A 17,052-nucleotide genomic window follows, 5' to 3' on the forward strand; every position below is an offset into this window, starting at 1 on the left:
GTGTGGACAGCACTTCCGAGCACCAACTAGCGTTGTTGGAACCCAGGGACAATCATGGTGCAGGCCGAGGCCTACTAGGAGCCAGGTGTAAAGCTGAGGTATTTTGACTTTGGAGGGAGCAGGACACTTTGCCCTCCACACAGCAGGGGATCAGCTGACGTTACTGAACCCCACTTTCACATGAACGAGTGTGTTTTTCTGTGTGGACAGCACTTCCAAGCACCAACTAGCGTTGTTGGAACCCAGGGACAATCATGGTGCAGGCCGAGGCCTACTAGGAGCCAGGTGTAAAGCTGAGGTATTTTGACTTTGGAGGGAGCAGGACACTTTGCCCTCCACACAGCAGGGGATCAGCTGACGTTACTGACCCCCACTTTCACATGAACAAGTGTGTTTTTCTGTGTGGACAGCACTTCTGAGCACCAACTAGCGTTGTTGGAGCCCAGGGAGAACCAGGGTGCAGGCCGAGGCCTACTTGGTGGCAGTTTTAGATTGTTTGTAGGCTACAACAGACTGTCAACGTGCTCCAATTAGGCATCTGTCTCCACTCTGTTTCCAGGATTTCACGTGACTACCAACACCGCCAGTTTATGCGTACAGTAGCCGTCTGCCCAATCCACACGTGTTCCTGTTTTACTGGTGTTCTGTAATGTCAGCAGGTCCCCTGATGTTTGTCTGCCAATGTCTCCTGCTCTGTCCACATTCCCACCACTTGCAGGGGGAAGGTGGACAGCGCAGGAGACAGTGCCGGACACACATTGGGGGATCAGCTCACGTCACAGAACACCAGGAACACAGGAACAAGTGTGGAATGCGTGGACGGCAACTGTGAGCAGGAACTGGCGGTGTTGGAGGTCAGGGGAAATACTAGAGACAGAGTGGAGACAGAGGCCAAATCAGAGAATGTTTAAATCTGAAGTAGTTACAATTTGGAGGCAGCAGCAGTTTGCCCTCCACACAGCAGGGGATCAGCTGACGTTACCGAACCCCACTTTCACATGAACGAGTGTGTTTTTCTGTGTGGACAGCACTTCCGAGCACCAACTGGCGGTGTTGGAGCCCAGGGACAATCATGGTGCAGGCCGAGGCCTACTAGGAGCCAGGTGTAAAGCTGAGGTATTTTGACTTTGGAGGGAGCAGGACACTTTGCCCTCCACACAGCAGGGGATCAGCCGACGTTACCGAACCCCACTTTCACATGAACGAGTGTGTTTTTCTGTGTGGATGGCACTTCCGAGCAACAACTGACGATGTTGGAGCCCAGGGATAGTCATTTTGTAGGCTGAGGCCTACTTGGAGGCAGTTGAAGATAAGACGTTGTTTGAATTTGGAGGCAGCAGCAGTTTGCCCTCCACACAGCAGGGGATCAGCTGACATTACTGACCCCCACTTTCACATGAACAAGTGTCTTTTTCTGTGTGGACAGCACTTCCGAGCACCAACTAGCGTTGTTGGAGCCCAGGGAGAACCAGGGTGCAGGCCGAGGCCTACTTGGTGGCAGTTTTAGATTGTTTGTAGGCTACAACAGGCTGTCAACGTGCTCCAATTAGGCATCTGTCTCCACTCTGTTTCCAGGATTTCACGTGACCACCAACACCGCCAGTTTATGTGTACAGTAGCCGTCTGCCCAACCCACACGTGTTCCTATGTTACTGGGATTCTGTAATGTCAGCAGATCCCCTGATGTGTGTCTGCCACTGTCTCCTGCTCTGTCCACATTCCCACCGCTTGCAGTGGGAAGGTGGACAGCGCAGGAGACAGTGGCGGACACACATTGGGGGATCTGCTGACGTAACAGAACCCCAGTAACACAGGAACACGTGTGGAATGCGTGGACGGCAACTGTGAGCAGGAACTGGCGGTGTTGGAGGTCAGGGGAAATACTAGAGACAGAGTGGAGACAGAGGCCAAATCAGAGAAAGTTTAAATCTGAAGTAGCTAAAATTTGGAGGCAGCAGCAGTTTGCCCGCCACACAGCAGGGGATCAGCTTACGTTACCGAACCCCACTTTCACATGAACGAGTGTGTTTTTCTGTGTGGACAGCACTTCTGAGCACCAACTGGCGGTGTCGGAGCCCAGGGAAAATCAGGTAGTAGGCCGAGGCCTACTTGGTGGCAGTTTGCGATTGTTTCTAGACTACTACTAACTGTCAACGTACTCCAATTAGGCCTCTGTCTTCACTATGTTTCGAGTATTTCCTCTGGCTTCCAACCACGCCAGTTGCTGCTCTGAAATGCCGTCTGCACAACCCACACTTGTTCCTGTGTTACTGGGGTTCTGTAACAGCAGCTTCTCCCTAGAGGTGAGTCAGGCAATGTCTCCTGCTCTGTCCACATTTCCACTACAAGTAGTGGGAATGTAGACAAAGCAGGAGACATTGCCATGCTCAACTCTGGAGATGAGCAGATGTTACAGGACCCAGGTACCACAGGAACAAGTGTGGATTGTGCAGACGGCACTTGACAGCAGAAACAGGCGGTGTTGTAGGCCGGAGGAAATACTCAAAACAGAGTGGAGACAGAGGGCAAATCAGAGAACATATTAAATCAGAGGTAGTCAGAAGTTGTAGGCAGCAGGAGAGTTTGCCGTACACACAGCAGGGGATCAGCTGACGTTACCGAACCCCACTTACACATGAGCGAGTGTTTTGTCTGTGCGGACAGCACTTCCGAGCACCAACTGGCGTTGTCGGAGCCCAGGGAAAATGAGGTAGTAGGCCGAGGCCTACTTGGAGCCAGGTGTAAATCTGAGGTTGTTTGACTGTGGAGGGAGCAGGACACTTTGCCATACACACAGCAGGGGATCAGCTGACGTTACCGAACCCCACTTACACATGAGCGAGTGTTTTGTCTGTGCGGACAGCACTTCTGAGCACCAACTGGCGGTGTCAGAGCCCAGGGAAAATCAGGTAGTAGGCCGAGGCCTACGTGGTGGCAGTTTGCGATTGTTTCTAGACTACTACTAACTGTCAACGTACTCCAATTAGGCCTCTGTCTTCACTCTGTTTCGAGTATTTCTGCTGGCTTCCAACCACGCCAGTTGCTGCTCTGAAATGCCGTCTAAACAACCCACACTTGTTCCTGTGTTACTGGGGTTCTGTAACAGCAGCTTCTCCCTAGAGGTGAGTCAGGCAATGTCTCCTGCTCTGTCCACATTTCCACTACAAGTAGTGGGAATGTAGACAAAGCAGGAGACATTGCCGTGCTCAACTCTGGAGATGAGCAGATGTTACAGGACCCAGGTACCACAGGAACAAGTGTGGATTGTGCAGACGGCACTTGACAGCAGAAACAGGCGGTGTTGTAGGCCGGAGGAAATACTCAAAACAGAGTGGAGACAGAGGGCAAATCAGAGAACATATTAAATCAGAGGTAGTCAGAAGTTGTAGGCAGCAGGAGAGTTTGCCGTACGCACAGCAGGGGATCAGCTGACGTTACCGAACCCCACTTACACATGAGCGAGTGTTTTGTCTGTGCGGACAGCACTTCTGAGCAACAAAGGGCGTTGCTGTAGCCCAGGAAATAAAGTTCAGGTCATAGAAACATGAACACAACAGGAGACCTGGATCCTGTTGCCAGCCAATTATTTATTCTGGAAGAGGACTGGCAAATTCAGGTGAGATCCAGGCCTTGTTCATTTTCACAAAAGTAAGCCGGTCAACATTATCGGCGGATAGTCGCGTGCGACGGTTTGTTACCACACCACCTGCAGCACTAAAGACACGTTCCGATAATACACTGGCAGCAGGGCAAGCCAGCACCTCCAATGCATACTGGCTAAGCTCTGGCCATGTATCCAGCTTAGAGACCCAATACTTGAATGGGGAAGAGCCGTCTGAGAGAACACTAACAGGGCACGACAAGTAGTCTGTCACCATCTGACGGAAACGTTGCCTCCTGCTGACTGGAGCCGTCTGTGATGGTGTAGCCGTTTGTGGCGGTCCCACAAAACTTTTCCACATTTGGGCCATACTGGCCTTGCCTTGTCCTGCGGCACTGCCTCTGCTACCTCTTTGTGCAGAGCTTCCTCCACTGCCTCTACCCACATGGCTGGTTTGAAAAGCACTACCAGCAACACTTGTGGGGGGAATGGAGAACATGATGGCCTGCACAAGTGTTTCTTGGTACTCCCGCATTTTTTGCTCCCGGTTCAACTGTGGTATGAGGCTTTGTAAGTTGTCCCGGTAGCGAGGATCTAGGAGGGTGTACACCCAATAATCAGCCGTGTGGAGAATGTTGGCAATGCGGCTGTCATTTAACAAGCACTGCAGCATGAAATCAACCATGTGCTGCAGACTGCCAACTGGACCGGAAACGCTGTCCCCAGCTTGAGGCAGCATCTCTGCCTGCTCAGCATCACCCCACCCTCGCTGTACACACTGACTACTAGAGCCTTGTGTACCTCCCTCCTCTGGAGAGATGTGTTCCTCCTCCTCCATTGACTCCTCGTCATCCTCCTCACTAAGTGTCCCCTGCCTGGGCCTTTGTGTGGAAGCACGTTGCGCAGACTTGCCAGAAGCAGATGGCATTTCTGACTGCTCATCCTCGACCTCTTCAAAAACCTCCTCACTTAGTGCTTGTAAGGTTTTTTGAAGCAGACAGATGAGGGGGACAGTCATGCTGATTAGTGCATCATCTGCACTGGCCATCCGCGTGGAGTCATCGAAGGCACGCAAAACTTGGCAGATGTCCCTCATAGTGGCCCACTCAGTGGTGGTGAAGTGTGTCCGGCGCACAGTGCGACTTGTTTGCGCCTGATGCAGCTGGTACTCCATTACTGCTGCCTGCTGCTCACACAACCGCTCCAACATATGTAACGTTGAATTCCACCTGGTGGGGAGGTCACATATGATGTGATGTTCTGGCAGGCGGAATCGGCCTGCCCTGCTCTCCTATTTTCCCCCTTACTGGAGCAGACACTCCTCCGGCAGCTTTCAAAGGACAAGCCTTGCTGCAGCAGTGCTACCCCTGCACTGACAGTCACCCCTCATCTGCCAACTTAGCAAACTTATTGGGGTGTGCGAGATCAGGACTAGCCTCCCTAGCGCTCTTCCCTCTACCCCACCTTCTAACTGCCACCCAGCTGGCTACTTCACTGTCCTGAGGCTCCAACCTAGCATCCCCCCCCCAACTATCCCATTGAGCGTCTGCTCAGTGAGCAGAAGACTCCTTTCCATATTGTCTATGGATCTCAGTGTTGCCAGCTGCGCATTTAGATCCAGTATCTGGGCTTCCAAATGCACAACGTGCTCACATCTCGCACAGCAGTATGCACCCTCGACCGGATGGTCAAGGATTTCATACATGCGGCAAGACGTACACTGGATGGCATTGGCAATTGTGGAGCACATCCTAATGGGGATTGCACCAGACAGAAAAAATAAGTAAAAAAAAATAAATAAATAAATAAAAAGTATTAATAAAATATAACAGTAATTCAGTAATACCTCCCTTGCAAACTCCCTGAATCCAAAGTCACTGAATCACAAGTCACACACTTACCACAGATCGCACTTACGCTCAGGTCACACTCAACTCGTTCACACTCGCTCAGGCAGAAGATTTAAAGAGTTTTTTTTTCCCTTCAACAGCAAACCACCCTGCTGCTCAATGCACTTCCAAAAAAGACAAGCCATCTTACAACTTACAGAACTTAAAGAGGACCTGTAACCAAGTGAAAAATAGCCAGATTTCACACTTATTTTGTTCCCATTATTCCACTGAGTATTCCATATTTTGTCTTCATTATATCCGCCTTATGGATCCAGAGATATTAGCCTTTTTATTTAGTACTAATTTCTATGATCTTTAAAGGATTCTTGGGGGCCTGACTAAAGACTGCTCTGTATTATGTATTACTACCATGTGAGCAACATTTGCTTATTAAATTCCATAAAAATTAGTACTAAACTAAAAGGACAATATCTCTGGAATTGCACGGTGGATTAAAAAAACAAAACAAAAAAAAAAACGGAATACTCAGGGGAGCAGCAGGATTATGATGAGAGCAACTCTGACTATAAGGATTGGAAAAGGTTATAACCCTATGGAGCTCCCGACTACAGTGAAAATAAAAACACATGGAGGGTATAAACCACTTTAAAACTGACTAAAAATATATTTTATTGACAAATAATTCCAAAAAGTACAGTCCAATACATGCATCACAATAAAATAATGATTCACAGAGCTATTTAAGTCGGGTACAAAGTGCACCAACAAAATGGTGTCACCCCACAAATGTGAATACAGATAAAATGGCCATCACATTATATTGTATAAATACATAAAGTGTTAGTGCATATTAAATAACGAGAACCAAATCAATAATGGAGGCTCTTATCACCACAATACAGAAGTTAAGAGTTATCTAAGTATCATGGAATCAGTGACCATCATAATATTATCCCCACTAGTGGTGACTACAATCACCTCATTAAGAATTCTCTCCCGTATTCATGGCTGCGAGTATGACGTGCCCCATACGTGTCATACTAGCTATAAATACATGCAATGGCAACAGCAGAATAATACTTTTAAAACAGAGTTTCTGGAATCTGTTCTTGATTTTAACAAAGTACGGTACAATTGTAGGAAGATTGGTCACATATAACAAGCCTATACAAAGACACATACATAAATGGACGTACAGCTCAACTTCTGGAGAAATCAGAGAAAGCATTTGGCTTCCACTTTTAATAGAGTGGAGACCATTATGAATTATCAATTTTTCAATATAGCCAAATGTAAACTGGCTGGCTAATTTGACTTTAAAAGATGATCCGTATATTTTGACAGCAAGAAAAGGTCTAAAGACTTGACCTATTCTTTGCATTAAAAATAACAGAAAATGTAATTGACACTCCAAAAAGTTGTCTATGAAAACAACCTAACTATGGTTGAAATGAGTACTGATGCTTTATCCTCACCCTGGAGCACCAGATGAAGCAGGGATCCTTATTAAAGTAGGACAGAAGCTGCTCCATCGATGACTTTTCAATGGCCTCTACCAGGACCTAAAGTGATAACGACATGAGGACTCATCATCTGACCCTGTAGCAGATCAGTGTCCTCACCAGTTAGGTGACTGGAGCTTGGGATGTCATTATTTCCAGTACTATCGAAGACCAATAGAACAGCAGTGCTGGACCGGTGGGGGATTCCAGTGTCACAAGCTGCTTCGTTCTTTTATAAGGATCTCTTAACTGTTCACTTTGCAAAATTTTCTAAAATAGTGAAAAACCCCAATAATCCACATAATAAAATTTGGCATTGAGAAACTTACCTGTCAATCCTGCTGCCTCTGCAGATAGGAAGGCACTCCATGACAAGAGGAAAAATAGTCCGGTCTCCAACATTGGGAATTCACACAGCTTTGTGAATTTTGTCAAGTGATCAAAAAATGCATTAAGGAAAACGAACAAAGTGAGAAAGGTCTATATTAACAAACCCATAAGGGACTAGGATACACAAAATACTTTACCATTAGTTGTGTAAGATTGTTTATACAGTCATATACTCATAAAAGTCACCATTACTTCAATTGCTTTTTACAGTACAGTACTTACCTCTATTTACTTTAATACAGTAGCTTGTCTTTTGGAGAAAAAAGTGCATTAAAGGTTGTGTCCAAGGTTGAAAATATTTTATTTCATGGCCCAATACAACCAATGTAAAAAATAAAATAAGCAGACATGTGTTTTCATGATTACAAAATACGAACAAACTTTTATTAGTCTGGTCCTACAATTACACTCCCTTCCAACTTGTACATCTTACTAATTTTGGAACTCAACCCTATGCCCTCCCAATTTTGGCAATTATGTTGTCAAAATTACATCCAGATCACAGAGATAAATATATATATATATATATATATATATATATATATATATATTCGTCACATACCTTTTCCCCATCTATGCTACCAGATTTCATCTCACTGGAGGAGCATGTTTGGGCTGGAAGTCATGGGCCAGTAAAGGTCAGGTCTCCTTTTTCTGTTATCAAGAAGGTCAGGAAAGGCACTCAGAAAATATGTCCATGAGATATGTATGTGTTCTCTTTAGCTCTTTCTTTTACATATATGCCATTATGTATTTATCTAGTGTATTTAACCTTTTTTCACATTACACTGCAATGGATTGGTGTGGGGAGCAAGTAGTTCAAGTTCCTTGCTATACTATCACAGAGCAAGAATGGCACTGGATTGTGATTTGTATCCTGGCCATAGACACTGTGTGTCAGGTGTAACAAACAACTTAAGTCCCCATCACACACAGCGATCTCACTAGCGAGATCGCTGTGTGCGAACTTACCAGCGACTGGCCCACCCGGCCGGGTATCGCTGATCATCCTGGAATGGCCAGGACATTTTTTTGATCGCTGGTCTCCCGCTGGCCAGCATGCATCGCTGCGTGTGGCAGGCGCTGGTAACTAACTAATAATAATAATAATAATCTGTATATATATAGTGCCAACATATTCCGCAGCGCTTTACAGTTTAACAGCGCTTAGAAACCTGATGTGTACCTTAGTTACCAGCTCGCTGGAGCAGGGAGCTAGTAACCAAGGTATACATTGGGTTTCTAAGTGGCGCACGTTGCTTAGAAACCCGATGTGTACCTTGGTTACCAGCTCCCTGCACCAGCACGCTGGTAACTAAGGTACACAGCAGGTAACTAAGCGACGTGCTTCTCTTGTTACCCGCGTGTCGCTGGTGCTGATCGCTGGTGAAGCTGCCTGTTTGGCAGCTCACCAGCGTTCACGTAGCGACACACCAAAGATCCTGACAAGGTCATATCATTGTCAGGATCGCTGGTGCGTTGCTATGTGTGACGGGGCCCTTAGATCTTGGAGAAACAACAGGACTACAGTTAACTGTGATCATCACCATGAAATCCCTTAGATATCACAATCTATACTAGCTGAAGCCCAAACATGGTTTACAGAAGTAGTGTGCTTCCTCTTCACGTCTATCTACAGTATGTCCTACTTCTGGCAATGAAAGAGTGGGTTTAACAATAACTATTGGAGCATTTTTCTTAGATGAAGCACCTACTGCCATTCTTCAAAGATCCAAATCTCCTCCACTACATCTGGAGTAAGGGTCCTCACCAAAACAGGACTGGATGGCAGCTGAAAGCAGAAGCCCATGATGGTTGCCAAATATCTTAATTGAACAATGTAGTTTTGCATCAAAACAGACGAGGAATGTAAAAAACGACATACCTGAGATATTTTTGGAAAGCGTTTTTAATATGTGATAGGCATTGACAGAAGAAATTGGAGATCGAGGTAGTATGTCAATTTTGTTGTTGAGTAATCTTGGCCCATCTGATAAAGCTGTTATCAGAGACATTGTTCTCATCATTCTGGTACTATGATCAGGGTTGCCAACTTTATTTTTTCTGGACAGTTTCACAAAAAGTAACAGACAGCAAACTTTTTTTCTGGACACATTAGATGATCAAAATATATCATTAAGATTATAAGTGATACATATCTACCAACCATAAATCCTATATGAAGACATTATCTTCATTCAATCTGAACTGTAGCAAAAGGGCGATAAATGCAATAATAAAAATCTGTACAAGTCTCTCCAGCTTCATTTTTTTTATGAACAGTGAGAAAATGTGCCTTATTTTTACGGACTGTTCAAGAATTTCTGGACGGTGGCAATCCTAACTATGATACATCTTGGGGGCTGAACAATATGTTTCTGATTACTTTGACTAATACGTTGCACTGGTGAAACGAGGAGGAGGAAGGAGGTGGTGGTGCACAATACCACAAAAAATAAAAGGCAGAAAGTTGAGATTATATAAACTAAGATTGTACTGCTGAATGTTATTCACATTTGGTGTGTCACAGAAAGCTAGATCTTGTAAGTTACAGCTGGGATGTGATTCACCATGCCGACAAACTATTTTCAAGGTTCTATGGAGATTGACAAATATTTTCCATGTAAACTTTTATCTTTCTGTGTGGTGAAATAGGTGGTGGAAAGAATTGCCACTCAAGACAAATCCAGGCTTTACAAATAAAATTTATGAAAATAATAAAATGGGATATTGAGGGGTTGAGATCCCCTCATAAGCGGATCACTGTCCTTCGTCGCCTTTAACGTCTAGGTGCATTGTTACAGGAGACCCATCTGATAGAGCAGGATTTTTTCTGAATTAAAAAATTACATCTCAAGAAGGGATTACTGGTTTCCCTTGGTAATTGAAAAGGCAGGAGTTGTTATCTTGGTTAGAAAACACCTCTCATACAAAGTAAACTCACGAGATTCAGACCAAGATTCAGATACAGCTTAACCCCTTAGCGACAGAGCCAGTTTGCAGCTTAATGACCAGGCCAATTTTTACAATTCTGACCACTGTCCCTTTATGAGGTTATAACTCTGGAACGCTTTAATGGATCCCGCTGATTCTAAGACTGTTTTTTCGTGACATATTGTACTTCATATTAGTGGTAACATTTCTTCAATAAGTCTTGTGTTTATTTATGAAAAAAATGGAAATATGGCGAAAATTTTGAAAATTTTGCAATTTTAAAACTTTAAATTTTTATGCCCTCAAATCAGAGAGATGTGTCACACAAATTTCTTAATAAATAACATTTCCCACATGTCTACTTTACATCAGCACAATTTTGGAAGCAAAATTTTTTTTGTTAGGAAGTTATAAGGGTTAAAAGTTGACCAGCGATTTCTCATTTTTACAACAAAATTTACAAAACCATTTTTTTTAGGGACCACATCAAATTTAAAGTCATTTTGAGGGGTGTACATGACAGAAAATAACCAAAAGTGGCACCATTCTAAACACTAGACCCCTCAAGGTGCTCAAAACCACATTCAAGAAGTTTATTAACCCTTTAAGTGCTTCACAGGAACTAAAGCAATGTGGAAGGAAAAAATTAATATTTAACTTTTTTTTGCAAAAAATTTACTTCAGAACCAATTTTTTATATTTTCTCAAGTGTTAATAGAGAAAATCAACCACAAAATTTGTTGTACAATTTCTCCTGAATACGCCGATACCCTATATGTGGGGGTAAACCACTATTTCAGCACACGGCAGAGCTCGCAAAGGATGGAGCGCCGTTTGACTTTTTCAACGCAGAATTGGCTGGAATTGAGATCGGATGCCATGTTGCGTTCGGAGAGCCCTTAATGTGCCTAAACAGTGGAAACCTCCAACAAGTGACCCCATTTTGGAAACTAGACCCATTAAGGAACTTATCTAGATGTGTGGTGAGCACTTTGAACCCCCAAGGGCTTCACAGAAGTTTATAACGTAGAGCCGTGAAAATAAGAAATCTATTTTTTTCCACAAAGATGATCTTTTCGCCCCCAAATTTTTATTTTTTACAAGGGTAACAGGAGAAATCATACCCGCACAGTTGTTACGCGATTTGTCCTGAGTACGCCGATACCCCATATGTGGGGGGGAACCACTGTTTGGGCGCATGGGAGAGCTCGGAAGGGAAGGAGTGCCATTTTGGAATGCAGACTTTGATGGAATGGTCTGCGGACATCATGTTGCGCTTGCAGAGCCCCTGATGGGCCTAAACAGTGGAAACCCCCCACAAGTGACCCCATTTTGGAAACTAGACCCATTAAGGAACTTATCTAGATGTGTGGTGAGCACTTTGAACCTTCAAGTGCTTCACAGAAGTTTATAACGTAGAGCCGTGAAAATAAAAAATCCATTTTTTTTCCACAAAAATGATCTTTTGGCCCCCAAATATTTATTTTTACAAGGGTAACGGGAGAAATCATAACCGCACAGTTGTTAGGCGATTTGTCCTGAGTACGCCGATACCTCATATGTGGGGGGAACCACTGTTTGGGCGCATGGGAGAGCTCGGAAGGGAAGGAGTGCCATTTTGGAATGCAGACTTTGATGGAATGGTCTGTGGGCATCATGTTGCGCTTGCAGAGCCCCTGATGGGCCTAAACAGTGAAAACCCCCCACAAGTGACCCCATTTTGGAAACTAGACCCCCTAATGAACTTATCTAGATGTGTGGTGAGCACTTTGAACCCCCAAGCGCTTCACAAAAGTTTATAAACGCAGAGCCGTGAAAATAAAAAGTCTTTTTTTATTTCCACAAAAGTGATTTTTTAGACCCCAATTTTTAGACCCCCAAAGTTGGCAAATAGTGGAAACCCCTCAATTCTTGCTCCAACCCTAACCCCAACACACCCCTAACCCTAATCCCAACCCAACCCTAATCCCAACCCTAATCCCTAATCCTAATTCTAACCCTAATTCTAGTTCGCCCTAACCCTAATTCTAACCCTAGTCGTGACCCGAGCCCTAACCCTAGCCCTAGCACAACCCTAACCCTCACCCTAGCCCTAACCCTAGCCCAACCCTAACCCTAGCCCAACCCTAACCCTAGCCCAACCCTAACCCTAACCCTAGCCCAACCCTAACCCTAACCCAACCCTACCCTAACCCTAACCCTAGCCCTAACACTACCCTAACCCTAGCCCTAACCCTAGCCCTAACCCTACCCTAACCCTAACCCTAATGGAAAACTGAAAAAAAAATATTTTCTTTATTCCATTATATTGGCCTATATAAGGGAGTGATAAACGGGGGGGTTATGTACTATTTTTTTTATTTTGATCACTATGATCGTTTATCATAGTGATCAAAATAATGAATGGAATCTCCCAGCCGGAGCCGGCAGATTCCCGGCGGGCGCACTGCGCATGCGCCCGCCATTTTCAAGATGGCGGCGCCCATCGGAGGATGCCGGCGGGACGTGGGACCACCGGGAGGGGACGGAGGGCCACGGAGAGGTACCGGCGGGGGGATCGGGGACCCTATTTCTCTCTCCTCTGATGTGCGATCACATCAGAGGAGAGAGAAATTAAATGTAAAATCGCGGCTTTTTTTTTGCGGTCGCCGTTATAGGGTTAATAACGGCGATCGCAAAAGCGGGGGTCGGTAAAAACCGACCGATTCATGTTCTCTGGGGTCTCGGCTACCCCTGGCAGCCGAGACCCCGGAGAAAATCCGACACTGGGGGGCGCTATTCACTTAAATCACAGCGCCGTGAATTAACGGCGCTGTGGTTTTAGTACCCTTAATTACCGCCGTTAAAAGGCGTATCGGCGGTCGTTAAGGGGTTAAAATATGTTATAACAAAGATATCAGTTTTTATAATATTTATACATCCAACTCTTTCCAAAAATATTTCTTTGAAAAACTGAAGACCTGCGTTTTATCAGATGATACTCCTAATAAGATATTGGGGAGAGATCTTAATACACTGCTGTCATCATTAGAGGACAAACTACATAATGCGAGAAACATAGAATATTCCCTAGCTGACTTCTTGTTGGTTCTTCATGCCTTCTGGAGGTTTCTCAAACTGGACAGTCATAAGTTAGCTTACTATTCGCAACCCCATGATTATGGTCAAGGACTTACTATTGTTGGTGAGTGGGCTTTTGTTCCAAAGTACAATTTTGGTTCATATAGACATAATAATCTCAGATCACAATCCAGTGAATCTTTTGACTATGACCCCGAAGGGAATACATTATTTATGAAGACTTCAAACATTTTTGATTAGAGACTGTAATTTTCATAAGGTATTAACAAAGCAGTGGGTGGAGTGTATCCAAGATATTCTGCTGAAAGATGACACAGGTACCTCTTAGAGGGAAATTAATAAGCTTAAAAAAGTTGTTAAAGAACAATATACAAAAACAAGCAAGGAGTTGAGAGACGCTTACACACAATTTCTGACAAATGTGCGAAAAAGGTTGGAATATTGCTAGCGAATTTAGGCAATCAACACAGGTAAAGAAATCAAGCTGTAGATATCCATAAATTTAAGTTATTTGTAATAATGAGAAATGACACAGGAAAAAAATATTGAACACATGAAGAAAGAGGTTCAAAAAGCCATGGAAAGTCATGACACCAACTGAAATCTATCAGTAATTAAAAAGCAATCCTGTCACTGAGTGAAAAATAATAATCAGCTGGTTCAACCCATGACCTATAAAAAGGTGTCTTATTACCAAGTTGACACACAAGAAACATCTCATGGTGAGTAAAACCAGTGAACTGTATGAAGACCTTTGCAACCTTATTGCTGTAAAACATGCTGATAGCATTGGTTAGAGAAAAATTTCTAAACTATTCAAAGTTCCAGTGAGCACTGTTGGGGTCTTTAATCCGGAAGTGGAAACAACATCATCTCACCAGGTGCTGAACGCAAGATTTCAGAGAAAGAAAAGAATTATCAGAAGAGTTGTCCAAGAGGTAAATACCACCTGTGGAGAGCTACAGAAAGAAATGGAATCAGCAGGTACAATTTTGTCAAAGAAAACTATAATGCACTCAACCTCCATGGACTGCATGCAAGCGCACCACAAAAGTCTTCATTACTGAACAAAAACCATATTCAAACTCATTTAAAGTTTGCTCAAGAACATTTAGACAAGTGTATGAAATGTTGGGAGAATATGGTCTGCTCAGATGAGTCCAAAACTGAACTCTTTGGATGCCAGAATACACCATATCATCAGTGAAGTTTGGAGATGGGAACTCATGGTGTGGGGATGTTTTTCAGCATACAGCACTGTCAAACTTCATGTGATTGAAAGAAGGATGAATGGACATATGTACCGAGAAATTATTGCTAAAAATCTGCTGCCATTTGAAAGGATGATAAAATGAGGGTGGACATTTCAGCAAGACAATGATCCTAAACACACAGCCAAGGAAATGCTCAATTGGTTTCAGAGAAAGGAAATAAAGCTGCTATAATGGCCCAGCCATCACCTGACCTGAATCCAATAGAACATTTATGGAAGGAATTAAAGCTCAGAAATCATAAATGCAACCCATGGAAGCTTCAGGATTTGAAGAGTGTTTGTGTGGAATAATGGGCCAAGATCACACCTGAGCAATGCATGCAGGAGGCGTCTTGACGCTGTCATCACCAACAAAGGATTTTGTACGAAGTATTAAAAACATTTCAGTAAGCATGTTCAATATTTTTTAACTAGGTCATTTCTCACTTTATCACATAACTTAAATAATGGACATCTGTGGTTTTGGTGAGAATTTCATGTCAATAGCACTTTTAGAAATACGTATATTTACTAGGAAAATTGTTGACGTGTTCAATATTTATTTCACCCACTGTATAACTTGGCTGTAGAACCCCAAACAGTGTAGAAAACATTTAAGATGGCTTTATTTTGCTAATGATATAATTCTACTTTTCAGAACCTCAAGGACCTACCAAAGGTGTTACAACATATGCCAGTTAACGGTTCTTCTTCAGGTTTTAAGATAAATTCTCCTCCTGAAAGGGATAAAAGTGATTTATATGGGCTTCCTATAGCCAGCATTCACAAAATAATCGGGAATAAGATGTGGCTCCATTATTACACTTAATTATCCTCCCTTATTTGTTAACTCCTTGACGACCTTTGATGCATCTTTCCCCACACTTGATGGCTGATTTAGTCAGCAATCAAGAACCTTTAACAGCCACATCGCTTCACCAATGGCTGTTAAACTGTTAAATCCCACTGTCAATCACTGATCGCGGGATTTCACAAGAGCCGTCGAGAAATCCTGCCCATTGGCGCTCTGGTCAAGTGATCACAGTGCGCTGATAGGTTGTCATGACAGCCATAGCTCTGCAGAAGATCCCTGTGCCTGTCATTGTGAATCTCCTCTGAATGACAGCTCTTAGCAGGTGTTCATAGGAGATTGTGATTTTTTTTTTTAAATTGAAGTGCTTTAGAACTGCTATGTGTAGCACAAGAGATCGGACGATCTCACCTTTAAGTCTCCTAAGGGGACTATTGAAGTCAGTTATAAGTGTAAAAAAAAGCTTTTAAAAATATGAATATAGTAATAAAAAAAACCCCACAAAATTCAAATCACCAGTCATTTGTCTCATTGCAAATAAAACAATGAAAAAAATAAAAAATAAAAATACATGTTTGGTATTGCTGCATTCAGAAATGTCCAAACCATCAAAAAATAAAAACAATTAATCCAATCGGTAAATATAGTAACAAGAAAAATCAAAATCAAAACAGAATTACGCTTTTTTTTGGCCACCGCAAAGTTACAATCAGAGGTGATCAAAACATCTACCCCCAAAATGGTATAAAAACATCAGGTCAGGATGCCAAAAAAATCCCTCACCCAGCTTCAGATCTCGAAAAATAAAAACGCTATGGGTCATAGAAAATGGCAACAAAAGCGACATTTTTTTTTCTTACAAATTTCTGAATTTTTTTTAACCACTTAAAAAACTATATACATTTGCTATCTGCGTACTCGTACGAACCTAGGGAATCATATTGCCAAGTAAGTTTTAGCATTTATTGAACATGATAAAAAATCCCAAAAACAATTGTGGAATGTCTTTCAAAAGTACACCCCGTCCTGCAAAAAAACAAGCCTTCATATGGCGATATTGACACAAAAGTAAAAAAAAAAAAAACTTATGGCTCTGGGAAGAAAGCAAAAAAATGGAAAATTGCAAGGGGTTAAAATAGAACAGACGCTGAAAAAAATGGTTTAATTTGGCTTTAATTAAAATGATGTGTTTTTCAAGACTTTTGTACTTTGTATAAACCACCCTCTTGCTGTTAAGATATAAAGTTATCACAAGGGTTACAAAGCAATGTCTCACTTTCTGTGGAGAGATAAGAGATATCATATTCAACTACAGAAGATGATGATGAGAGAAGAAGTTGCCAACCTGCCTAATCTTAAGGGTATAATCCAGCTAGCATGAGACACATAATAGACTGGCTGAGAAAATCCAGTTGATATTCCGATACTGTCTTGGAGTCCATCTTCTGTCATCCATCGAAACTAGGTTCTATTTCTCATACTTCTTATCACAGCTGCCATGGTGGACTAAGCAGTCTCTTATATGCAGAGATAAGGCTATGATGTGGAAGGCAATTCATAAATTATATGGCTTACCCCTTCATATCTCAAAATGACTGAATCTTTGGGCTCATCCAGTTTTTCCACAA

The 17,052-nt window shown here is 43.0% G+C and overlaps 1 protein-coding gene across 1 annotated transcript in view; it reads right to left on the reverse strand.

The window, feature by feature from the left end:
- SLC9A9 (solute carrier family 9 member A9) overlaps window positions 1–17,052 on the reverse strand; it is a 1,175,932-nt gene that overhangs the window by 770,060 nt on the left and 388,820 nt on the right. Inside the window, exon 8 of the mRNA XM_073579113.1 lies at window positions 7,286–7,391. Coding sequence (XP_073435214.1) covers window positions 7,286–7,391 — 106 coding nt within the window. The remainder of the gene's footprint in view (window positions 1–7,285; window positions 7,392–17,052) is intronic.

This window comes from Dendrobates tinctorius, unplaced genomic scaffold (assembly GCF_039654945.1).
Source record: "Dendrobates tinctorius isolate UK_male_01 unplaced genomic scaffold, ASM3965494v1 ptg000060l, whole genome shotgun sequence".
NCBI lineage: Eukaryota > Metazoa > Chordata > Amphibia > Anura > Dendrobatidae > Dendrobates > Dendrobates tinctorius.